This window comes from Polyergus mexicanus, unplaced genomic scaffold, assembly GCF_030449975.1.
Source record: "Polyergus mexicanus isolate NDT 795.1 unplaced genomic scaffold, iyPolMexi1.0 SCAF_5, whole genome shotgun sequence".
In the NCBI taxonomy this organism is placed as follows: domain Eukaryota; kingdom Metazoa; phylum Arthropoda; class Insecta; order Hymenoptera; family Formicidae; genus Polyergus; species Polyergus mexicanus.
In genome coordinates this window covers 4,177,553-4,204,493 of record NW_027223325.1, presented here as the reverse complement: position 1 = coordinate 4,204,493, position 26,941 = coordinate 4,177,553, and the positions used below count along the sequence as shown (strand labels likewise).

Here is a 26,941-nt window from a genome sequence, read left to right as displayed (position 1 = left end):
AAGCAGTGGTATCAACGCAGAGTACTGTTTCCATATGACACGAATCGTTATTGGCAGTTAAATGTCAAATCTAGGCATTCAATATGTAGGCAATAATATTAAAATTTTATATATATATAATATCATATATATATAGATATATATATATATATATATATATATATATATATATATATATATATATATATATATATATATATATATATATGATATTATATTATTATATATATTCACGGATAATTTATTGAGCGCCATATGTTATGTAACAATAAGTCCCTGAATGTTTTTTTTAAATTTTATATATGTCAAATTTTATTATCAGATTTATGTTTCAGTTGCATTTCTTGTATGATACCATAAAAACAATATCGTATTTTATAAAATATAATAAAATTATAAGATAGATCGTGTTTCAGATACAGCGTAAACTTCAACGATGGAGAAGCAATCGGAAACACCGCTGAAAATTGCAATCGATAAATAATCCATTCTCCCAACAATGAATTAATTATTCGTAATAATTGCCAACGGTAATTACAACACAGACTGCCATCGTTAAGGCCGTATTTACACAGCGTAATACCTTTCATTATTTTACGCAACTAGAGGCGGGCGAGCGCAAACGAACGGGAACGGAGCGGCGAAAAAGAAGAAGAGGAAAAAAAAAGGAGTAAGGGACAAAATTCCTCGAGGGTGCAACAAGCACGAATTCCCGAGAGCCATCGTCCGATGCACCTGTACCCTGCACGGTTAGATTCTGCATCACCCGCCTCTGTTGCACGTCAGTCTCTCTCTCTCTCTCTCTCTCTCTCTCTAGTCTCCTCTTTCTTCCCTCTTTACCATCCTCTCACCCCGTCTTGCATCAGGTTCTTCTTCTTTCGTTCGTCTCGCTCTTCCGCTCTCTCCCGCACCACGAAATCCGCTCCATGGACCTTCGGACGTTCGAAGGAGAAAGAGGAGATGGAGGAGGAAGAAGCACGTTCTTACCGAAGGAGACGCGTGCCTGTCGTGCGCTTCTTTTCCCCCACTTTTATTCGCTCTCTCGACGATGCTCCACGCAAGCAAAAAGACGAAAAGGATCAGGTGCACCCGGCAGAAATGCATTCTCGGTTTCCGATACGCATACGTGATAAGAACGTTACTTTGTTAGAGCGGTCAAGACCGTGAGACCGGTTTGTTAAGTTTGACAGTGCATCGATTAAGTTCTAACTGCTTATTGGAGTAAAACGATTCGGTATTTATCCATTTCATTAAGATAGCGTAAATTGGCGACCTTATAAGCGTCGTTTCACTCGTTTGGCGCGTTTGCGCGAAAACAAACACTCATCGTTGAAAAGGGGAGAGAGAGAAATGTTGTCCATTAAATACGTATACTACATGATCAGCATACATAATAGCTTCGTTATATATAGTAAGAACACACGGGGAAGATCGTTTATATTCGTCCAGTAGCGAAATAGATTGGCCTATCAAGATGCGCGAGAACTAATATTCGCATTTCCATTTATTTTACATGCGTAATCAGTTACGAATCGGACAACATCTTGCAAGTTCATTTCAGAGAGAGTTCCGTTTCAGAGAACTCTATTAGTATTAGACACCGAATGATATTCCGCAACTACGCCCTCAGCTATTTTGTAGACGATGAAGTATTGCGGTGTGTACGACTGACTGATAAATCTCTTCTCTCTGTCTCTCTTTCCCTTTATAAATATACGTATACTTCTTGTTCCTATCATTTTTATATTTCGCGTCTCGATTTATTTAAATCTATCGAAACAAAGTTATGGTAAGGCGACTATATCCTTCGAGGGGGGGAGGGAGCGAATTTTTCGACAGGGTCTAGAATGCAACGGCGAATCGAACTCGAATAAAGAGTGTTTGCAAGCAAAAGGAAAGGAGACGGCAAATAAACGGGGCGCAGGCGGTGGCCCGGGGTGAAAGAAGGTAGAGAAAGAGGAATCGCGGAGTACGCGCCGTCAGTTCGGTTCTCCCTGCAGCAGGTTGGCAGCGACTAAATGATTTACCAAACAATAAATCCTCGCGAAGATACGATCGGACGCGGACCGAGCCTGGGAACGAGCGAACTGCTCATCTCGACATTGCGGCCGAAAGCAACGACTTCTCGTTTCGGCCGTTTTTTTTTTATTGTACATCGCGATGACGCGACGTCGTCCAGGCCGCGACCTGCACCGCCGTTAGTTTTAAAAAGGGCGAGTGTCATATTTTGCGAATCTCCCGCTCTTGCACAGTTTTGAGCATTAATTTGATTCCGATTAGATATTTTAAGTGTTCAAGTGGAGTTTTTCCTTTTTAGGAGAACGTTGCTCTCTGTCTTTAGGAAAAGCGGGAGAAATACAAGCAACGATAGTAAAGTGAGAAATGGTAAAAGTTTGTTTAGCGAATAAGATATTAATGATTGACTCTTGTACCACTCCAACAAGGCAAGGTTGTACTCGGCAAGCTCACGATTTATTATAACCAATATAGGCACTGCATTTCCGCGGCAGGAAATGGAAGCGATATAAGATAAAGGAAGACGAATGCAGGAGATTCTATTCGAAACGTGCGAGTCGTACAGAGAACATATATCCGCGCTGCGCTTACCAAAGATTTCTCAGACTCGAGAACTTCTCTTCTGGTTCGATTGGAATTCTTTGAGACGCTAAATCAAGTTCTCGTCGTTGCTTTTTCGACATTTTCACAAATCATTTGTATACGCTATTTGAATACACGCGCTGGAGATAATCATAGATATTCAAGTGAGAGTCATACGCTTTAAAATGCGATGTCGTTTTCTCATAATAAAGTTGCATTAATTTCTTATCGGAGAAATTACGCGAGCAAACAATTATTAAATTACACAAAACTTGTGTGAAACATTACACGCTAATCGTTAATGTTACAGTGGTATTTATATATACATGTATAATAGAATGATATCTCTTTGTTGAAATAATTTTCGAAGCCATGTCATTCGACATTTTAATAATTAAATTTCAATTTAAGATCCTTACGATAAAGAGTAACGAGTTATTAAAGTCGAGAAATTAAAAACTTAAGTTGCCAAAGAAATAATTCAAAAGTTATTATCTTGACATTTCTATTAGGTGTACAACTTTGCTTCCGTCGTTTTCCTATAGATGGCTTTAGCGGTAAGTCGCGGTCGAAATAAATAGATCATAGACGTCATGCGATAAACTTGGGCATCTGTCAACATAACCCCATAGAAACATTAGTCGATTTGTGTCCGCATCATAAAGTTATTCTCGATTGAAAATGTCAGTTTACGAGCCAAATTCTCGTTATTTGCGGGAGGTTTTAATTTTCTGCTTCAATATGAAGAAATCTGCGGCTGAGGCTCATCGAATGCTCTCAAATACTGATGGTGAAGCCACTATTAGTGAAAGAACGTGTCGTGAGTGGTTTCAACGCTTCAAGAACGGTGATTTTCACGTCGAAGACCGGCATAGCGGTGGAAGAGAGAAGGTTTTCGAAGATGCAGAATTGGAGGCATTACTTAATGAAGACTCGAGTCAAAGTCAAAAAGAATTGGCACGATCATTGGGAGTGGACAATACTTTGAATCATAAATGTATAATCAGTTTTTTACGATAAAGCCTCGAATTTTGGAAAAAAAAACGTCGGAAGCAAAGTTGTACATCTAATATATTTTAATTTTTGACAAAAAATCCAATTTTCAATCCAAATGCAATTGTGTTATCCGAAGATACTTTATAAAGATATATAATTAGCAAAGAGACATTCAATTTATAAAAGTGAAACAGATTTGAAAAATAAGATACATGCAAATATTGATTTTCTTAAGAAAGGATTAAATTTTCTCCGACAATTTTTTAAATCAGGAGACTCAATATCAGTTTCGTTAACCTTCTCGGCACAGAAGAAAGAAATGCACGAGGGGAAACTTATTCGATAGAAACCGCACCCTAGCGTTCCCTGTAACATCGGCATCGCATCCCGCTAAAACCCCGCGCGGCTACTTTGCACATTGTAGGGCGCAGGTACACACAATTCCTCCTTCTCGCAGGGTTCATTTCTCCCGAGAGTCGACCGGAGGCGTCGGCCCTTCCTCGTAGCTTCGCATAGCGGACTCTTCTCCTGCGCCTCGACTCTCTCCCCCCTGCTCCCTCTCCCATTCGATCCTCATCCTTCTTACCACCGTCCCGCGTGTCCATTGTTCCTCCTCGCCGCCTTGGTCTCCCCTGCCACCCCCACCTTCCCCATTCATCCGGACACCGTTGGGCATCTCGCTCCCATTTCGCTTTACGTCTTTGTACATAATGCTCTTTGTACCGTCTCCCTGCACCAGCGGCAGCAACCCCGCCGTCTCTCCCTCTTCCTCCCCCTCCCCTCACCGCGCTCTTTCACCTTCTTCCCATGGGCCCTGCGTTCGTCGACCTCGGACGATCATATGAGTGCACGTGGGTGGCACAGATCCGCGTGGTAATTCGAACGATCGGCAATTCGGACGACGGTGCGTGTACTCGCAGAAAAATAGAAATTGTGTAAATAAATAATGTATAAATAAAGAGAATATGATGAAAAAAATATTAAAATAAAAAATAACACAGTAACATAGTAATATTGTAATATGCGTAAATAAAGAGAGAAATGGGAGAATATTACCCGTATTCATAGTCCGTCCTTGAGGAATAAGGATTCCTTGTTCCTCGTTTCACGTTTCATAAACTTTCCTTGACCGAACAAGGAATCTTACTGGCTCCCTTATCTCAAGGAAGGTCACGAGCTTCCTTGAGGAGTGATGCGACCTTTTTAGCAGACGATACGCAGAATATAACCAAATATAACCTCCAAAAGTTAGTTTCGTTACATTTGTGGTTTTGTGGTTATTTGTTGTCGCGCTCTCAAACTGAAAGTGTATAAAGGAAAAAGGGATAATGGACAATGAATTTTTAAATGATTCTGACGATGGATTTGAAGACGAAAATCCAGCGAATCGGATTCTGTGGCGGATTCCGAAAAGATACATTCGCGATTGGGAAATCCTGTGGAATTTTTTGAAGATACGAAAAAGTTTTTATATGTATTATATGAAATTAGTTGTAGGCAGCATAAAACGGTGCTGCCTCCAGTCGGTTACTAAAAATCCCTAAAATATTCCTTCCTTCTGAAAGGGAGACTCGAGGTCCATCTATGAAACAAGGTGGTCTTGCAGATTCAAGGAATCCTTCATGGAGGCTTCCTCCGTCCTTAAAATAAGGAAGGACTATGAATACGGGTATAAATCTCTCGTAATTAATAATTACTAATATATATTAAAAGGATCTTCCCGTTTAGATTAATCAATTAATTAATTAACGAATAAGCTTAGATCCGATGAGCTCTGATAAATGCAGTGCGAATATTTATGTATGATTGATACATTTCGAATAATATCTTCTACACTCGTCTTCCGTTGTTCAAAAATCATTTAACGCATGGGTAATCGATGTAGCTATAAAATTAATCGCGATATAAATTGTCAGGTAAAATAATATGTTTTAATCTTGTCGCAAATTACCTTATCGTCGTAATAGGAACGAATAGTAAAATTGCACTGTAATATGTATCTAATATAACGGTTACATAAAACCTAAAATTGCATAAAATACACATATAATTACGTCAAACCTAATTATACCCGTAATCAACTTTGCAATTAATTTTATCGAACATTAATTATTGAATCCGATAATCCGTGCCGTCCATTGATCTCATCGCGTTAAATTTACGCGATAATATACTTTTTTCGCTTTATGCAAAAAAAATCCATTCGAGTTTATCATCGGCATCCGGTCCGCCCGACTCATATACCAGGTATTAATAAGATCGACTCTTTACCCATGGTATTATGATCGGGTCTCATTAGCTTCATCGCATGCAGTTCGCCAGAGGTAATTCGATCAGAAGGACAGTATCCCTCGTTGTCGTCGTCGTCGTCGTCGTACGAATGGAATGTCACTCGCGGGATTGCGTGGTGCGAGAAACAGATATGATCGTGGTACACGAGCGAGGACGAAAGCGAGAACGAGCGAAGAAATAATTGTCTCGTAGGGTCGTGTTATTCGGGCGCGCGACCCGCAGGATAAGCGTATCCTGGCCGTGCTAAGGTAACGGCACACGTCGATCGGATAAGAGCTTATGCAAATTATGCTTTCTAAATGCCGGTGGATTATAACCCGCCGTGTAAATTCGACTCGACTGTATCAATATCAACCCGACGAGAGCGCGGTGCTTTTAAATAAAACGAGACGTCTACGCGACAACTTACCGCTCTCGGAAGCGATTTAATCCTTTCGTAATACGAAACTACGCACAGGATACCTTTTCTTAAATCGAAGCCGTCGTACTCGATGTACTTTTTAAAATGCGGACGCATGATACTTTCATTTCTGAGATAAAAAAGCGCTTATCTCGATATTTATTCACAAATATATATTGTAGTTTACAAAATGCATGTATAAATTTTTCACTTTATTTTGATATAAAAAATTTATTACTTTAACTTGCCAAATCAAAATATTTTTATAAAAATATATATTATACAGATAATATATTATTTGTTTGAGAGAGAAGGAACGTGTTTGTATAGGAAATCAAAAAAAAACTACCCTTTGTGGTATAATTTTGTGAAGGAATGTACGGCACGAATTTCGTTGATTAAAAGTCTGCCAAAGTTTTATTTAGACGAATGATAATCTCCAATATCCGGAAACATAGACTAGCTTTTACCTCGTGTTACGAAACATTACGAAAATGGGTTCGAGCTATATAACTCAGCTATACGTATGCCGGTTAATCCGTGTAGCGCGAGTTTTTGCCGAAATGACATAGTATTTCGCCGTGTTCTTCTCCACGGAATCATGGGTTTGGTGGCACCATAATTAATTTGGCCCCGTAGGATTTGCTTCGAGTTCTTTTCAAGGGACGTATTACGGCCGCCGAAGCGACGCTAGCATTTTAACGTAAACATCGCTCTACCGTTGGATTATTAATTTTCGAAATGCGTTCTCTCTACACGTATAATTCGCATAATTATACACGCGGATTGCCTATCATTTCATTTCTCGCGTCTCATTCACGAACACGTGAATCTTTTTCGAGCGCAGCTTTCGTAGTAGCTTCGCAGCTTCTACTGCATTCTATTCAGCTTACCCAAGAAGATTACACAAGAGTTACACGCCGGAAATGGATATAGTGCAATAGTATCGAAAAGCAAATCTGGAAAAAAAAACGTCTCTTGCAAAATTACATAATAAAAGGAAAAAAAAAAAATACGATTGCATAAGAACAGAATGTGATTGCGTGCGTATGAGAATAAAGTAAAAAGCGTATTACAATTATCACATACATAAAACATATCAAATGCCTTTTATGAATTAAAAAAGTGATAACTCTCTCTTTTCATCAAAATTATGTATCAGCGAAATATATCAAATTCATTACGACATAATGCTTTCTAAAATAATTGAATTTTATTTTTGTCCGACAATGAGAAAGAGAGAGAGAGAGAGAGAGAGAGAGAGAGAGAGAGAAAACGTAATAATTTATTTTTGTTTTATCATATTCATGTTGATTCGGAATATAATAGGGTATAGTCGAACAATCTTCCAGTACAGATACGATCCGTCTGTATATCATTCTCAGCACCTCAATTACAGTCACTTTTAGTTCTTGGAATCTGCCGCTTGGAGCGTAATTCGGCAAAGTGTTGGAAGTTTAGGTTGCCAGACCGCTTTGCGATCGGTTGAATTTGCGAAACGGAAGAGGAGGAGGAAGGGAGAATCGGAAAAGGATAGGAGATAGGTACGAAAATCGAGCGCGAAGTCAGTACGTGTTGACCGCGAAGGAGTGAATCAAATAGTGGCTGCCAGATGAGGAGAAAGGAAAAAGAGAAAGAGAGAGAGAGAGAGAGAGAGACGGGAATTCTCTCATGATCTTTCTATACGAGGATTGGTAATTGCCAGGTCGTTGAAATCGCGTGCGAGCGACAAAGACACGAGAGAGAATGTGCACACGTGCCTTTATTTATTTTGCATAATTATCACAGAGACCAGCAGGTTTCGCGCACAACCGGACTTATTCCTTTCCCCTTTTCCTCTTTCGGGGAGATCCGTCGCGATCGTTTATTATATTCGACGAGACTTCTTCCCCCCTTTTTGTGCGAATTTAATTAGATCGTTAGCTACCGATCGCGTGAAATAATTATTTCGCTAAGCTGCTGAGAAATGAATTAGAAAGTTTTAAAATTACTCTCTAGCATTTAAAATGATAATTATTAATTATTTAGTTTCTTCTTTTTAACCTGCATCAAGTCGGTTCTCGCTGCATAAATTAAAGTAAAATAGCTTTCTAAAATAAAAATCATTATCCCTTTATAGATTCTTATATTAAATGTTATTTAGTTATATAATTATTTTTGATATCGCAAAAATATGTGTAATATATAATTTCTAAACTATTATTTTTTTTTATTTTTATTTTTTTTTTTATTATTTTAAGAAAATTCATCGTTTTTTATTTAGCATCTCATTTATGTCAATTGTGTATTTTAATTTGCCTTTATAATTTTTCACGATTACGGGTGCTCATTTAGGAAATAATTTAGGTTAATAGAGATTAACCGAAGGAAACCAATTCCCTTCCTTTATTATCCTTTGCAATTTTCATAATTGCTCACACCCTTTTCGGGCGCAGCGTGTTGTGTCTCGTAAAGTAGAGCGCGGTGTTTACTAAGGAGTCGTGTTCCGAGATGTAATTTGCAAATAGCTGAGAACACTTGTCGACGCGCACTCACAATCGCGCGACCGAACCCGGTCCACTTTTCACTTCTCAATACAACGGAATGATTTGCTTATACGCATATTCTTGCGAAATATTAAAAGCACGACCATCACCGTCGAATCTCCAAGTATCATCTCGAAAATGTTACGCGACATTTATATCCTCGTAACGTCGACGATTTTGGGATTATTTTTACACGATTGAAGCTCCGTATATATCTTTTATGAGATTCAACCTTTTAGCACGATAAAAAGAATTTTATTAATCCTCCCATGATTAATTACGAGATTCAAAGATTCGAATAAAATGCTACGGATGCGAGAATGACACATAAACAGATTTTGACAGACGAAAATTGGACGAGCGTCTTATAGGAGATCCTTCGTGGAGGACGTAAATGAGATGGCATTTTTTCCCTCGCGAGGAGAATCAGGGAATCCACGCACGCTCTCGAACCAGAGGTTTTATCACCTTGCCTGGTAAAAGACCTGAAATTTGGCCGGACCGCGGAGCCCGTTTCGAAATTAGTATTCATTAGAGTTTCACGTGAGATTTTCAACGATTCACGTGGGAATAATGAAGGTAAATGTGGGGTCCGCGGTACCGCTTGCTCGCGGTCGCTTAATAGTCGGTCGACCCTTTCACTCTTTCTACTACATAAACTGACATACATCGTATCATCGTACTGGTTTTGCAATTTATCGTTTGTTTAAAGATCGTTTTGTTGAAAGATACTATCCCCCGAGCACGATAACGTAATATAATTTTACAAAAATTTTCACGCAAATATATTTTTGAAAATTTCTCTTGTTTACAGAATTATTAAAATAATTCTGCAAACGTGTGAGAGAATTTGCAATATATAATTTTTTCCTCATTTTTATCGTGACCATTCAAGCCTACAGATCGAGATTGACGGGAGCTTAACTGTTCTCGGGGCAGAAACTCGCTTGATTGCGTTATAAATCGAAGGCTGATTGATCGTGAAAATTTATAACTATGCGAGAAAAGAGGAAGGGAATATAAATCTCGAAAATTTGAAGTTATGACGTAGCATGCGTGTTATTTTTTTCGAGGATAATTATACACGGATATATTGATAATCAGCGAGGTCATTAAAAACCTCGTGGCGCAAAACATCTCGCCGTTTTTTTGGGGGGGGGGCATCCGCGACTCTGATACACGCGGAGAAATTCCTCTCCTCTTTCCCCTTTGCGATATTACCCCCGCGCGTCCAGCTACTTTTATTATTCATCGATACGCTTCTCTTTTACGATCCGCGGTCTCTTCCGGATGCATAAAACAACGGCCTTTTTGGTAAATTTATTATATTGCGAAGAAACACAGTGCGCGTCGAGTTTCGTCAAAGGGGCAACGAATTTCGCCGATGGCCGGCCGTTTGATCTCATTTCAGCGAAGTAAAGCAACAGAAGAGAGAGAGAGAGAGAGAGAGAGAGGGAAAGAACTTGTCGGTGCCGCCGAGAGAAGACCGGTTGGATATAAACGGCATTGCGGAAGCTTCGCGAGCGAGCGAGCGCGTGTCAAGCCGCCTGTATCATTACTCCCTGCTGAAACGTCTCTATTCATCCGCGTCCCCGCGGACGCGTTTTCTCTTCTCTCCTAAGAAAGGGATGACAAAGCCTCGTATGCCCAGAAGGAATGTGGAAAATGAACTTTCTTCGTCTTACAATTTTACGGATCTGAACTCGATTGTATATTGCTGGAAGAATGTTTTTTTTTTTTTTTTATATTCTCAAACGCGGGGGAAAATCGTCGAAATCTTTCACAATTACAGTGTACATTTTTTTTTTTTTTTTTTTTAAGATCGCGTACGGGGCATGGCATGAAATATTTTGAGAATTAACGAAATATATTTGGTACAAGTTTTCCCGTACGCGCACCGCATTCCTTTGCCTCGAGAGAGGAACAATATCGAAAAGTCAGCTCGCTCTGCGGCACACGCGCAAAAAGAGATCCCGTCTCGCCTCTATATCAAGATTCCTCGGGAGATGTCGCCGCTAATAAGCTCTAATCATTTCTTTTTGTTGTGGAAATCAAGACGTTCCTCCCGAACGTACAATATATACCTGGTACCTCCCGAGGTGATGTACGACACGCGCGGGCACCTGTCCCCTTAACCTGTCCTCTCCCCCGCCCCCTCGCAACGAAACCCTCGGTACCGTTTCACGGCTAACCGATGAATTTTATGGGTAGTCTAATGAAGTCGTTTCAAAACTCGCCACCCAGGACCGCGGCGATCTTATCGTGACTTAATTGGACAAACCGTATTTCATCGGAGTCGGATCTGCGGCCGGGTAGCTCGTTTCATCTACCTCGTGTACCGGGCGACCGCCGCTACTCGTCCGTGTATCTTTTCTGGTACTTGAGTACTTTGCTCGAGAGCCTAACGATCGCAACAAAGACGTCGCTACTACCCTTTTAAGAGGGACAAAAAGAGAGCGACGGTCTTTACAACAGTTAACGAGCGTCTCTCCTCTCAATGCTCGGCTGTCAAAGGGCTTCCGAAATGCCTGAAACGGGGGAGGGGGCGATTAAAGCGATTCAAATTTTTTATGGGGATAGAAGCTCCCCTGCGTGAATTGTTTCATTTGCTAACGCGTCATTTAATCGGAGAGTCTCGCAAATGTCTCGATTTCTCGACACCCGCAGCTTCTCGCGTCTCTTCTTCATCCCGACTTGATGACATCTCATCTTCGTCGCGCGTCACCGTTTTTCGCTCGTATCGGCGATTATTTGATGTTCGATCATAAATCATCCTGTTATCTCTTTAGCGAGTACAATCACTTCCTCTTTACTCGTTCGTCATTTGGTACGACCTGTCACCATCTTATCTTTACCCTCGCTTTTCCTGCTGCTCGCGCCTTTTTCATTCGTTTCTTCCAGGTTTATTTTCTTCTCTTTCTCTTTTACTTTTATCCTCTTCTTCCTTTCCTCTTTCTTATCCTACCTGGAAGAACAGGCTACGCTCGTTAGCCTGTGCACCTGTACGCTTCGCGACTAATTCTTATTTAGGATTCCTCCCCGATCCTGATTTGTTCAAAAAAGGCATCCAATTTTGCGATTGATTGACCTAGCAATTTACATTTTATAAGGAAACATTTTTTGTGATGCTGTTCGATTTTTAATTGATATATAAATATGTCGAGATGCGATTGCACATTACTTATTTTAATAAAATACATATTTTATACGTTTGTTGCTTTAAAATGGAAACGTGTTATAAGTATTTATACGTTAATAAATATTTTATATTAGTTAAATCTTATTTTATTAATATGGCAAATACCAGTTCTTATAAAACTAATTTAATGAAGATTTTTGGTACGATAGAGATGAATTAATAATAAATAACGAAGCTGTCAAAGCTCGACATGACTTTTGGACGAAACCGAGGCTGTTTGCCGGGACACGAAATAAAACTTGTGCACCTGCCTCATTTTGCCAAGTTCTCTGCCCCTTTTCTTTCGCTATAGCTAACAGTAACGTAACATTTGTGGAATCCAAAAACATTAAATACGATACATTACAAATGACATATGAAACGTCCAAATGTACAATATATAACAATAGGAAAAAATCAAGTGAAAAGAGAGTAACTATTATGTAAATTTGTATAAAAAACTTATAAAATTTATAACGACCAATAGTTTCTCTCTCTATGTTCTATATGATATTTATTCAATTTAAATCAATCTTAATTTTTATAATTTGTGAATTTACGGATATGTTTTCGAACATTATTATGTTATTTTATCGATAAAATATTACTATAAGACTTTTATCGATAGGATGTTACACTAAAAGCGCAAATATTTTCATAAAAATATTTTTCAATTAAACGTTTCGGCTTCTTTTCGGACTATCTTCAATAACCATTAACAAAAATAATTTACGAAACTGTTTTCCGTGCTTAGCTCTCATTGGCCCATTTTCTCCATGTTTTTATATTATTTATTAGAGCTTTTTTTATTTTTATTATCTACCTATTATACACTTCTATACGTCCGGAATAAATTAGGTCTCATTATCCTGTGATCCTTTGCGATTTATCTTGCAAATGTTCTCCCACTTTATAGGATCGATACGCGCGTGTCAGAAAGTGCGAATTACGAAAAACACGTGTCAATTTGAAATGCAAATCTTTCTTCTGTTCTTCTCTCATAATTTGTTTCTTTCCTTTTTAAACACAAAAGTACTATTTCTTTAATTATATTTAATTAAAAAAAAAAACTTTTAAAACTTTTATTTTAGTTGATGATAGAGCTTACGATCATAAAGAATTCTTTTAGTGATTATTATTGACATTTCAGGATCTAGATAATTAATCAATACTAGCTGACATTTAACAACATAAATATACCATGCAAATCATGATTATAATAATTTTTGTTTTTTAAAGAATTGAAATGTGGTTTTGCGCAAAAATCTGATTTTGCTCTCATCACTAAAAAAAAAAAAAAAAAAAAAAAAAAAAAAAAAAAAAAAAAAAAAATTTAGTTATATAAGAGATATATTGATATATATGTAGCTTGTATGATGGTATTATATGTGATTCATATATTTACACCATGTTAGAAAACTCACCTTCTACCAATGCTTTATCCAGTTTACTCCGTTATATATCACATGGTTTCTCTATAAAAGGAAAAACCAATCTACAAAGCCATTAAAACCTGCTTGATCTGAAGTCGTCGGCAACCCGTCTCGTTTCATGTCAAAATGGTTGCTGAAAGCTCAGGCGTTGCCACTAATTCATCTTGCTGAAAGATTCTCATTTCACATTAAATTATTTTTTTTTTTTTTTTTAAGTTTTAGTAAATCCCCCTCCCTCTCTTACAAGAATAAAATCCTTCAGTGTCGTGAATTATATATATACATATTTCAAAAATATATAATTGATTTTTATATTCTTATACATAATTTTTTTATGTACACATTTTTTATTTATGTAATTATATATATATATATATATATATATATATATATATAATTTTTTATATCAAAATATGTCAGATTAAAATATAAAATAACGCAAAAAGTACTTAATGAAAAAATACTTTATTATAATGTTTTGGAAAGCTCTCGAGGCAAGCTACAAGAATACTAAATAAAAAATGGGGGTTTCCATTTAAGATTTTAAAGTTGACCTTCACATGACCTTCAAATGATTTTTCAAGGTCAAATCATTGTCACCATCTTATGACCCCCTTGAAGCTACACAACTTTTGTTTGAAACATTTTTCTCTTCCGGGCTTGTTTTTTGAGATATTCGACTGGATGTATTAAAATGGGCGACCCAGTATATAATATATATAAGAGACTCCCCAATCTTTTTTTACAAAAAAGATTTATTAGAGCCTCAATAATTACTCTGTCTCACATCCAAAATTACGCACTTAATGAAAACGAGGTCGATCATCTCGAGTTAACCGTCAATATCTCGTTGCACAATTGGAACCGCAAATGACGAACTTTCCTCGCATCATCGTTCATGTTATTATAGTTTTATTCGCGATCCGCATCGTTATTTCGCTGAATCCCCTTCAATTTGCAGCTGCGATTCATACAAATACTCATAGGGACCATCGTATACCAATTATTTCATTACAGTCATATCCCGGAGACTAACGATCGCAATTTGTCTGAGACCTTCACAAGTACCGCTCGCGTCGAAATACGTCGATGAACCGTATGCAAAATCCCGGAGCCCGCAGGCAGAGATTTATTTTCGAGCGCGTGGCGCAAATGGAATTAACGAGCGGTGCATATAAAGTGTCTTACGATGCAGTTCGTTTATATATTTTCCGTGCCGCAATAGGACAAATTGTTAAACCGAAACAAATAACACCTTGTGAAAATTACGTGCAAATTGTATTTACTCTGTAAGCGAATAATTATTTGTTGTAATTTAACACTATAAATTTAAATAATGTATATAATATTATCGATATCATGGCTCACTATTGGTGTAAAGGGCCGCGCTGTACATTCGTGCATTAATTATTATCCGATAATTACCACGAAATGCAAACCGTGCAATTAGCCGCGCGATTGAATCGGATACGTGTAATGACGGTATTATACATAATGCGAGGGATACTCACACAATATTTTCCCGCGACGTTCCACTTTCCAATCTTAGTCATTTATATCCTCTTCCAAAAAGTGTTTCAAATTTTTTTTTTTTTTTTTTAAATCCATTTGTCATTTTCGCGTGTGTTAAAACTCACAATTTTTTACACGCTTCGTAATATTGCTAATTGCGAAAATATAACTGGTCTCTATAGACATCGATCTTGAAATTCTTGAAATTTTAATAATTCGCAAAAAGCGTCCGATGAGAAAATGATAGGCGGTGATTTGAAGCGAGAGTGACTGCTTTTAAATTACCATGTCAACTAGGAAGTCGTCGGGCGATCCGGGAAGCAATCTAGGCGGCCTTGATGGAGCAGCACCACGATCACAAGAAAATGCCTTGACAAAGTCGATCCGCGTTAGCTTTGCAGCTGACGAAAGGCACATTTAGATGGTTATACGTACGACCGGATAAAGCCAATGCACGATGTTTACTCAGAATGCGCGCGTGCATTGGCCCATATTAAAGACTTTCTCTTTGGTATAGCATTGCATGACTGAATCGTGCAAAATAAATGGATTTAGTTTCGGAATCTAGCGTTTGTGGAAGAAAAAGAAAAATATGCATATCTAGGTAGCACACGAAGTTTAATCGATTGCACGACTTGCAGATATTTTTCTATTTGAGATATTGTTTTGTGTCGAGTATACAGGCACGAGCCGATTAAAATTGGCGAAGCGTGATTTGGCTTGGTCAATATCTCAAGAGCCTTTTTAAAATATGTCTCAACTTGTCATTCGTATGTTGCGTCAGTTTATTTCATGCGGTTTGAATATTTCTGACAGTAATAAATGTAAAGCAGATGTATTAATAATTTTTAACTTAACACGATATATGATATTTGTATTGCACATTGCTTAAATTTCTGGTGATCATAGACTGGAAATTACTTGAGTTCTTATTAATCGTTACGAAAATAAAAAATCAAATGGCTATATCTCATTCCATTTCCTTAAATCACGGCAGCTCGTAAACCTTCTAATAAGCTTGTTATTACGACAAAAAAAAAAAAAAGAAGCAAAAGGAAATTCCCTGACGTAAATTGAATGGCGCTGGGACTGAACATTTTTCATGACATCTTGGCTTGCGTACTTTTATTATTATACTTTATATACTTTTATATACTAACTAACATATCTCACACCATAACGCGACGCGTTAATTTTGACCAAACGTTGCATCCGATTTATCGTTAATGCCGCCCCGTCATCGATAATTAAACCGAAATAGTATTTCTCGCCCACCGGCAATTATTCATTCTCGCAAATTCTTATTGCACCCTTCGGGAAGAGCGCGTTGATTAATGAAACGCGACGGATGGCGAAAGGGATAGGGAAGAGGAAGGGGAGGAGGGGCAACGAGAAGGTGGACCGAGCGCAATTTCGGCCGTCAGTTTGCGCGCGGGAAGATATAACGGTGCGCCCTCGGGAATTTATTCTCGGGAGCCGATCATCCGTGAGACAGACGGCGGCTTTTTGTCGTCATCTCGTTACGGCTAACGAATGACTTTCCATGACTTACCCTCCCCCCCTTCCCTCCCGTTCCCCACCCTCTCCCGTTTTCACGTTCGTCGTGCCCACACGCGGTTCCTCCCGATGGTCAACGTCGTAGATTTATGAATTTAATTGAATAGCAATCAGATTCAATTTTATCGTTCCGTTAGCAGCTAATATTAAAATAAAATACATTCGCGTATCGATAGCATTTATTATGATTTATATAGAGATCTCGCTTGTATCTCTCATTGCGAGCACAGATCGAGCATACCTGCAATATATTCAATTATGGCAAGACTAGTAAGTCTCGCATCGTCTTATACCCGTATTCATAGTCCGTCCTTGAGGAATAAGGATTCCTTGTTCCTCGTTCCACGTTTCATAAACTTTCCTTGACCGAACAAGAAATCTTATTGGCTCCCTTATCTCAAGGAAGGTCACGAGCTTCCTTGAGGAGTGATGGAGGAGGCTTTTTAGCAGACGATACGCAGAATATAACCAAATATAACCTCGAAAAGTTAGTTTCGTTACATTTGTGGTTTTGTGGTTATTTGTTGTCGCGCTCTCAAACTGAAAGTGTATAAAGGAAAAAGGGATAATGGACAATGAATTTTTAAATGATTCTGACGATAGATTTGAAGACGAAAATCCAGAGAATCGGATTCTGTGGCGGATTCCGAAAAGATACATTCGCGATTGGGAAAATCCCGTGGAATTTTTTGAAAATACGATAAAGTTTTCATATGTACTATATGAAATTAGTTGCAGGCAGCATAAAACGGTGCTGCCTCCAGTCGGTCACTAAAAATCTCTAAAATATTCCTTCCTTCTGAAAGGGAGACTCGAGGTCCATCTATGAAACAAGGTGGCCTTGCAGATTCAAGGAATCCTTCATGGAGGCTTTCTCCGTCCTTAAAATAAAGAAGGACTATGAATACGGGTATTAGTTACTTCGCAATATTTATAAAATGCTCGCAATTTAGTTGGGAGTTGGTTAAAATCTAAAGAAAAATAAGAAAAATCATGACCTGCTGCATGCTATTTGAGAATTTCCATTTAATTATGATGTAATGTTACGTATTAACCTTAATTAAGGAACATTCTTTAGCGTTTCTATCAGTAAATATAATACTTAGAATAAATCTTTGCTATAATAGTGTGACCATCCAATACAAAATTTGACAAAATTCAGAATAATAGTAGTAATAATAATAATAATAATAATAATAATAATAATAATAATAATAATAATAATAATAATAATAATAAAAGAGAATAAAACAAAGCAAATTTTTATTTGCAAACTTGTGTATATTAAATAATGTTAAAAGGCATTAATTTTATCTCTGAGTAAATTTAGTAATCGACACCGAATTCATTAAAGAGAATTTATAATTGAAATATTATTCAGTAAAAATGGGACATAGTTTTACCTGATTTATTACCTGTTATTAATTTTATCATTAAATTATTTCTTCATTTTTTATAAACACATTTTTGTGCGAAAACAGAACCGGTATCGAATTAAGGCACGCGTGAAGCGTGTCTCTCCCCTCTCCAAGGCTATTAGATCGAGGCATCAAAACGCATAAGTGCAGGTATGCATAATGTTTGTACTGGTTAATTTAGATTTGGATAGGCGCGTGCAATAAGCGCACAGTAAGATAGATTTCTCTTCATGTATGGGCATTGGTTTCCGCGTGATATGAGGTACGGTTCAGCCGTAAGACTGGGATGCTTTATATACGGCGAGCGTGTTACAGGAACATGCAGTTTACGACTGGAAGGTGCGTCGGTGACTTTCCAGTTGTTTTAGAGTTTTAGACTACAAAAGTCTCTCCCCATTTTCGTTCTTTTCATCGCGTTTCTCTCAGAATTCCTCAGTCTATGTAATATTTCTGTGTTCGAGTGCTGCTTGAAGATACCGATTTATATTCTATGCTTCTGTTTGGATAAATGTGGTAAATATCGAGGGATGCGAGATAATTATAGTAAAATTTTCTATCTTTTTCCGACGAAATTGAAATTATGAGAAAAATAGCTGCGTCTAATTATTATTGTATATTGTATAGAAAAGCGAAACTTTCCATTTAATTTTTGAATTCATAAGAAAAATTTTTAATACTATAATAGAATAATTTTTTTTTATCACATCCAATATTTTTGATCAAACTCTTTTTTTGTTTTAAATAATTTTTAATAAAACTTAAAGCTACTTTTAATAATTTATTTATAAAATTTTCGACTTTCCTGATTCTTTAAATTTTTTGCAAATCTTTATTTTGCTATATGTTTAATGATATATATTTATTTTAATAATATATATTTATACAGGATATATATATATAAGATATACATATACGACATCCTGTATCATACATTTAATAAATATATTTAAATTTAATATATTTATATTGCGTTGGAAAGAAAGTATAACGTTGTTGTTACTTTTTTATTTTTACTTTTTTTTTTTCTGATAAAATACACTAAAGTCCTCTATTGAGACATTATACTCCTTCCAAACTATTGTTTACTATAAAAATTTATAAAAATTGTTAGAAATATATTTTAAGCGTGCACGCTAATCATACGATTAAAAGTCAATTTAATAGTAAATTTTTCTCCATATTATTGGCTAATTAAAGCACACTGGTTTGGCTTAAGATCTATGTAACAGAATATTAATTAACATATTTTATAATAGCATTATATTTTATTTTCTACATTAGGAGAGTTTGACTTGTTGCGATGTGATAAGAGAACCGGTTAGAAAAATAATAAGTTACAAATAAATCGAGAGGTGTTTGTCTCTCTCTCTCTCTCTCTCTCTCTCTCTCTCTCTCTCTCTCTCTCTCTCTCTCTCTCTCTCTCTCTCTCTCTCTCTCTCTCTCTGTCTGTCTATTCCTCTCTCGTAATACTTTCTATTTATCCACTTGACTTTTATGATAAATTACAAATCAATATTTTTCTCAACAAAAAAATTTAATTAGCAATTATATCGTACTACATTTTCTTTTCTACATTGCTTTTGGTAAAAATTACCATTCAAAATCGATGCCACATTAAGACATACATATATACGCGCTTATCTATGTAATTAATCTATATATAAAAATGCAATTCTTTACGTGTTTTTATAAAAGTGTAATAAATGCATATTTATCACGCGTATTTGGGTGTTACGTATTGCACAGGTAATTAACGTTTCATTTGAAAAGTAGTTTCATACATATTTTAGTAGTTTTATAATAGAGAGATTGATTTAATTATTAAGTTAATTAGTGAGATATATATATATATATATATATATATATATATATATATATATATATATTAGAATTATGTACAGGGAAAAGTAGGGTAAAATCGGGTACATTTATGGATTTGTCTTCCGACAAAAAATCTAGAAGTAAAAAAAATATTGCCGACCGTTAGTAGTCTTTAGTGAATCTTAAACTATGAGAAAATAAGATTAATTGAGGAAAAAAAATTTTTTGGTTACCAAGAATAACAAGATTTTGTGGATAAATCAAAGTACCCGGTTTTGTCCTACCTTAGTAGGGTCAAACCGGGTACCCATTTGAAAATATGCAAAACACCATTTTAATTACAAAATCTAGATTTATTTTAATCAAAATACAATAAAAAGATGTATTCTATTGACGAAAATCACAAACAAAAGGATCCTCTTGTTCGCGACATCGCTACAGGACTCCCTTATTTAACTTTCTAACTTTAGGGGTTTCAAAAATCTTTTTTTTTTTAATGATTTTTTTTTCTTCCGAGCGTTAGCTTTCGTTTTCAACTGCTTTTTGTAGAGACACAAAGTCAGGATGACAGTTCTTTCTCTTTTCATTATGTGACATGTGTAAGTAATCGGTTTTGTCCCACCACAAGGAAAGTAACGAATATGTCGATTGTATATTTCGGCGTATAAAGTGCCGATCAAAATTAACATGACATACTCTTCAATATGTACAGAATGCAATGCTGCACTTATCGAAACAGATTCTCTATGTAGAAAGAATGCACGACGACTCGATTCTTGCCTCGAGATATCGATCTTATTGGGGGCTAAAAACTTTTAACTTCTATTAAAAAAGAAATATCGTATGCACAGGCATATGGTTTGTTTTAAAACAATGATGGCGCCAATCTACAACTAATAACACAAGTTAGCTATAGATAGCAGCATTTATATTTAAAAACAACAAAAAAAACAGGGATACTCGGTTTGATCCGCCTATCCGGTTTTACCCAACTTTTCCCTATATTTTACTATATATATCTACATGTGTATAATATATGCATATTTATTATAACGCAACAGATTTCTTTATGTTACTATCTTGTTTATCTCGTTCCTACAGAGAATAATTATCATGTAATAATATTTTTTAAGCAAATATATTTTTCACACAGAGATTGAATAGCGAGAATGAAGAGTCATTGTGTCCGGTATTCCCTGGCTCTCATCTCGATCCTCCTGTTACTCTGGACCGAAAACGTCGATGGGATTCAAATATGGGGCATGCAGATTGGACGCGCTCCGCTTTGGGAAAGATTCACTTGGAAAACAATGGACTTCGCTTATCCGGATCGGCGCAGCAGAAATTTAGCGATAGCGAGCGGCGAATACGTCCCGGAGAATTCTCTGCCTGTCGGCATCGAGATTTGGAGAAACAAGCTCTTCGTCACGGTGCCAAGGTGGCGCGATGGTGAATGTCGAAGATATTAGTCATTAAAAAATTACGGCTACGCTTTAGCGTCTCGATTAATGACGTCTTAGGCGACGCGACCGACAAAACACGGGCTCCAGAACTTGGAGCCAGAAACGTGGCGCGACGCTTCAAAGTCAGGAACCGGAAGCAGACGCCGGCATAATACGCGGAAGATCGCCATAGGAGGTGCACGCCTCGATTCCCGTCTGAGCGACTTCCGGTCCGCGACAAAAAGCGCCGAAAACCGCGAGCGCGCCGATTCAATGGGAGCGTTTCTGTCCTTGTCGATCGCCGCCCACCCCCATCTCCGCGAACGCGGACTCTCCCCCCCCCCCACCTTCCCCCACACCCCCAAACGCTCACCCTTTGCTTCTCTCTCTCCTCCCACCACTCTACTACGGGGGGAAAAGGGAGACACAGAGCGACGAACGGCTTTATTCAAGCTCTCGGCTGTCCTTTATTCACTCCACTTTTTTGCACGCTCTATGTTTATTATATACGTTGGCGCGCGCCACCGCTTTTTCTGTCGCACAAAGGCCGAACAATGACGGCGGCACGCTGTGTAAGCTCTTTAATGTGTTCTACCCTGCCTATCCTTCTTCTTTACTTCCTTCGCAAGACCTTCGCGAATTCAACGCCATTCCATCCTTTCGCGCATTTTCTACATCTCTTTCTCTCTCGCATCTTCTTCTCTTCTCTTTATATCATTTAATTTTTAATTATATATTCGATATTTTATATATGTATATATTCTATATATATTCAATAATATTGATTCGATTTATTTTTTTTTTTTTATATATATATTTTGAATGTCCTGATCATTCTGTTTGATTGTATAAACAATTATATGATAAAATTTAATTTTATAATATTAATATTAATACAACGATTGCAACATTTTGTACTACAGGAATACCATCTACGTTGAATTATATACCGTTGGACGTTAATCAAGGTGTATCGCCGAAGCTTATACCTTATCCGAGTTGGTCTCAAAACAGAGCTGGTGCCTGCGGCAGCGGATTGACCACCGTCTACAGGTGGCATCGCTTAATGTGAATAAGTTTGAAGACATTTTGTACAACATTTTATAAATATCTTTTTTAGGATTCACGTAGATGCATGTGACAGACTATGGGTGTTGGATACCGGAACGATAGGAATTGATGAAACTACTGTGCAAGCTTGTCCTTATACCTTGAATGTATTTGACCTGAAAACGGATAAAGTTATAAGGCAATATAAGCTCAGATCGGAAGATATTAATCAGGTATGCGGATCTTTTCTTGCGCTCGATTTGTGTTACATCTCTTTCGATTTTTAATCGATTTGAATCTTTTCTCTTTTTTTCTTTTATTATATCTAGAATACCTTTATCGCCAATATCGCGGTTGATCTGGGAAAAGACAATTGCGACGATGCCTTCGCTTACATGTCCGACGAACTCGGCTATGGTCTCATCGTGTATTCCTGGCAGCAAAATACATCCTGGCGAATAACGCACAGCTACTTCATGCCAGATCCTCTGGCGGGCGATTACAATATCGGAGGCTTGAACTTCCAATGGGGAGAGGAAGGCATTTTTGGGATGAGTCTAACACCGATAAAATCAGATGGCTATCGGACTCTCTTCTTCCATCCCCTCAGCAGCTATCGGGAATTCGCGGTTTCCACGAAAATCTTGAGAGACCAGCAGTTGTCTCAAAATAGCTATCATGAGTTTCAGGTATTTTAATTTTAGTTCCTTCTATTTATTTATTAATTATTCGATAAATTTTTCATCTCTTATTTTGGCCACTTTACTTTCTACACTTGCTTACGCAATTTATTACAATAAAAAAAAAGCCTTTATTTTATATTATTTATAAAATTATAATGTTACATTCTTTTTTTTTTTTAAGTGAAGATATTTTGAATGCTTTGGTATTCATATCTGCAACAAGAAATTATTCATCTGTTTATCTTTGTAAAGTTCGATTCGGGAAGATTTCTTTCGCTTGTATTACTGAATATCATGAATATCTGGAAATTTCGTTAAGAGAAAGTTTATACTAAACTGAATAAAAAATGTTATATATTACCGATCATTTACATATACGCGTACAATTATCATATATTATTATTAATTTTCACGTAGGTGTTGCCGTCAAGGGGACCGCTATCCCATTGCACGGCATCTGTGATGGACGAGAACGGACTTCAATTCTTTAATTTGATCGATCAGAATGCAATCGGCTGTTGGAATTCCATGCTACCTTACGCACCAATCAATCAGGCAGTTATCGCCAGACACGACGAGGCTATGATATTTCCAGCAGACGTTAAGGTAATGTTTATAGTTATATCGATTATGTATTTTCTTGTCATACTACTTTCATTCACTCTTTATTGCCCTCTTTTTACTGCTCTACTATAGGTGAAACACGACTTACTCTGGATTATATCGGATCGTATGCCGATTTTCTTACTGTCGACTCTAAATTACACGGATGTGAACTTTAGAATACTCACCACACCAGTTCAAGCAGCGATCGCAGGTACGGTTTGCGACAACATGCCATTAAAATATATCAGCAATCAGATCTGGTGAAATTCATGATTCGTTGCGTGTGTTGATTTTTATATTCAATATAATATAGTCATCAATAAATTAAAAGAAAAATGATAGTCAAAAATATCTGTCAAAATAGTTGTCATCATGAATTTCAGGTATCTCAGTTGCAATTTTTTCTATTTATTTAATAATTATTTGATAAATTTTTCGCATCTTGTATTTTGGCCAGTTTGCTGTCTAGATTTTTTCACATAATTGTTATAATAATAAAAAAATCTTAATCTTTGTTTTCTGTATTGTTTATAATTTGTATAAATATATAATATGTTACATGCTTTAAGAAATAAAAATATTTTTTAGATATTAGGTGTACAACTTTTACTTCCGCCGTTTTTTTTCCCGAAATTCGAGGCTTTATTGTAAAAAACTGGTTATACATTTATGATTCGTTTTGAAATTGCTCGTTGAGTCACTCCCAATGATCGTGCCAATTCTTTTTGACTTTGACTCGAGTCTTCATTAAGTAATGCCTCCAATTCTGCATCTTCGAAAACCTTCTCTCTTCCACCGCTATGCCGGTCTTCGACGTGAAAATCATCGTTCTTGAAGCGTTGAAACCACGACACGTTCTTTCACTAATAGCGGCTTCACCATAAGTATTTGAGAGCATTCGATGAGCCTCAGCCGCAGATTTCTTCATATTGAAGCAGAAAATTAAAACCTCCCGCAAATGACGAGAATTTGGCTCGTAAACTGACATTTTCAATCGAGAATAACTTTATGACGCGGACACAAATCGACTAATGTTTCTATGGGGTTATGTTGACAGATGCCCAAGTTTATCGCATGACGTCTATTATCTATTTATTTCGACAGCTACTTACCGCTAAAGCCATCTATAGGAAAACGGCGGAAGCAAAGTTATACTACTTGAACCTAACCTAATACTATTTGGAATTCGTGTAACTGCAACAAGAAATAAAATCTATTTCCCTGCTCCTCCTTATTTCTTCAAGGCATAGAGTTTCTTGAGCATTCGACAAGTCTGAGGTGAGAAGCGACTACTTTTTCGGCTCGTGCGGTGCGAAAATGGCGAATTGATTGGCGTGAATCAGCATCGTCGAGCCAGAAGGCAGGAGCCGAACGGTTTAACGCGGGGTCCATTAGTTTTGGCCCTCGTTTCCGATAATTTGAAGGCCGTTCCTGCGGCTTGATATACGACCCGATTATTGCTTCCTTCGAAAATTATCCGTTTCACGCCTCCGCCCGTAAAATATGGCCACGCGCTTCCTCTGTTCTCTCGGTGGGGCTGTGCAGAATTAGAACTTTCTTTCTCTTGGGGCGACGCGATGCACGCGGCCGTTCATTATGTTTCTTGTTTGGTGCAGCGCGATTACTCCGAGTAATCGCGAAGCACCGAATGAAGTGCAGTGAGCGAAACTTGGTTCAGAGAAGCCATCATTATATGCGTCGTATAACATTAATATTTCTTGATTTATTATTTTTTTCCTAACCGTATACGATAAATATCGTACAAATGTATCGTGCGCGGATCTACACGTCGGGACAGAGGAAATCGATGATTTACGCATAGATCTCAAATGTGATCTATCCCCTATAGGGTTGTGGGGGCCCTAAAATTTACGTGGCTGCAGCCCGAGAGATCCGCGACTGAGATGCACGCCTCGAATGCTAATTCCGTGGATCGATAAATCGATAGATCGCGGCACTCGGTCCGACTAACTGGCGATTAGAGGGCAAGCAGATCAGGCCTCGCCGATTGTTCGCCACGATATCGGCGTGTTTTCAATTTGGAAAACGAGTCTTTTCGCGTGCTGCATCCCGATCGTGATAAGCCGGAATCTTAATGGCTCCGGAGCTGTCTCGTTAGCGCCTGGACCGCGTGCATTATGGATCGTAGAGAAAGATCGATCGAATCTGTAATGAATTAGATACGCGCTCGAGGCTTACTTGAAAAATCGGACTTTTTATCACGTTTATTATCGAGAAAGGAATATTACATGCCGTGTTCATTGTTAAGTTCTTTTGCAATCTGATGATAAGAAGAATTGTGTTATCAATAATAATGATACCGGTAATACAATTTGTGAAATAATTCGTATAATCGAGAGAAATTTCAAGTTAACGGCGTTATTTTTTATTTTAATTAATACATAATAGGCAAAAGTATAACTTTGTGATAATAAAAACAATAATTTACTGCTGCAGTCTTTATGTGTATAGATCAACTCGTCCTAGACTTTCGAGGGCGTTGCTCGTCGCTTCACGTGGACGCGAATCGTAAAATCACCTTCGAGTGATGAGAAAGAAATGGGAAGGCGCGAAGGGAAGGTGGGCACTGCCTGAAGGTAAACATAAAAAATTGGTTCGAAACTGCTGTGCTGATTACACGTTATATACGAAAATCTGCTATCGCAGTGGCGTGTTTTGAGATTGTCAAAATTGCTCGAATGTTAATAAAATTTTGCAACGAAGAATCTGTTTCTTACGTCATTCAAAGATATATTTTTATTATTTATATAATATAATTGGTTTCTTCACTATTATTTATGAAACAACTCTCGCTATTTATAATAATATATCAAAGCATACAATACTTAAAAAAAATTAATAAATGGATTTATAAAACATAGTCCACACTATGCGTAATTAGCAATAATAAGAATAAAATTATAATCGCTATAAAAAAAAAAAATAACTCGATTAAATAACTGAACATTCGGTCTCTTCGTTACATACAAGATCGTCAAAAATCGCTGGTTATCGAGATAGGAAATTTTTTCTGTACGCCACTGAAACGAAGATCGGCCGGTCGAAATTTCAGGGCGAATTAAAGTACACGGCGGCCGGATATCAAATCGGCGCTCTATCCATACGTTTGTTTTAAATTAACACCTATTCCACATGGAACACACGGACACAAAGCACACTTTAACACCTTTTTAAAAAGTGGCTGCACGGCGGCTGTCCGTTTCTGTGTTTTGTGCTTTTTTTTTGCTTTTTTTATCGGCGCCAGTAATTATGGGGTACCGGCGACGACGTGAGTCTCGTTATAAGTTACTTTCGGGGCCACTCTCCCGTATCTCCTAATCTTCTTGATTTATTTCTTGAGTAGAGAGGCTCTCTATTTCTTACCGCGCTGATACACTTCTGCGAAGATATTATATTGCAAAATGTAATT

General features: G+C 37.3%; 2 protein-coding genes across 4 annotated transcripts in view; one reads left to right on the top strand and one right to left on the bottom strand.

Annotated features, from left to right (window-relative positions):
* The window catches only part of LOC138933137 (achaete-scute homolog 2), a 157,293-nt gene that overhangs the window by 117,440 nt on the left and 12,912 nt on the right, over window positions 1-26,941 (bottom strand). The window lies entirely within an intron of this gene.
* Window positions 18,038-23,775, top strand: Y-y (yellow-y). The gene is made up of 7 exons (XM_070295572.1): window positions 18,038-18,059; window positions 20,884-21,179; window positions 22,096-22,225; window positions 22,293-22,455; window positions 22,552-22,911; window positions 23,323-23,511; window positions 23,602-23,775. Exons 2-7 carry the CDS (start codon window positions 20,900-20,902, stop codon window positions 23,773-23,775), a joined length of 1,296 nt encoding a protein of 431 aa, XP_070151673.1. The 5' UTR covers window positions 18,038-18,059; window positions 20,884-20,899.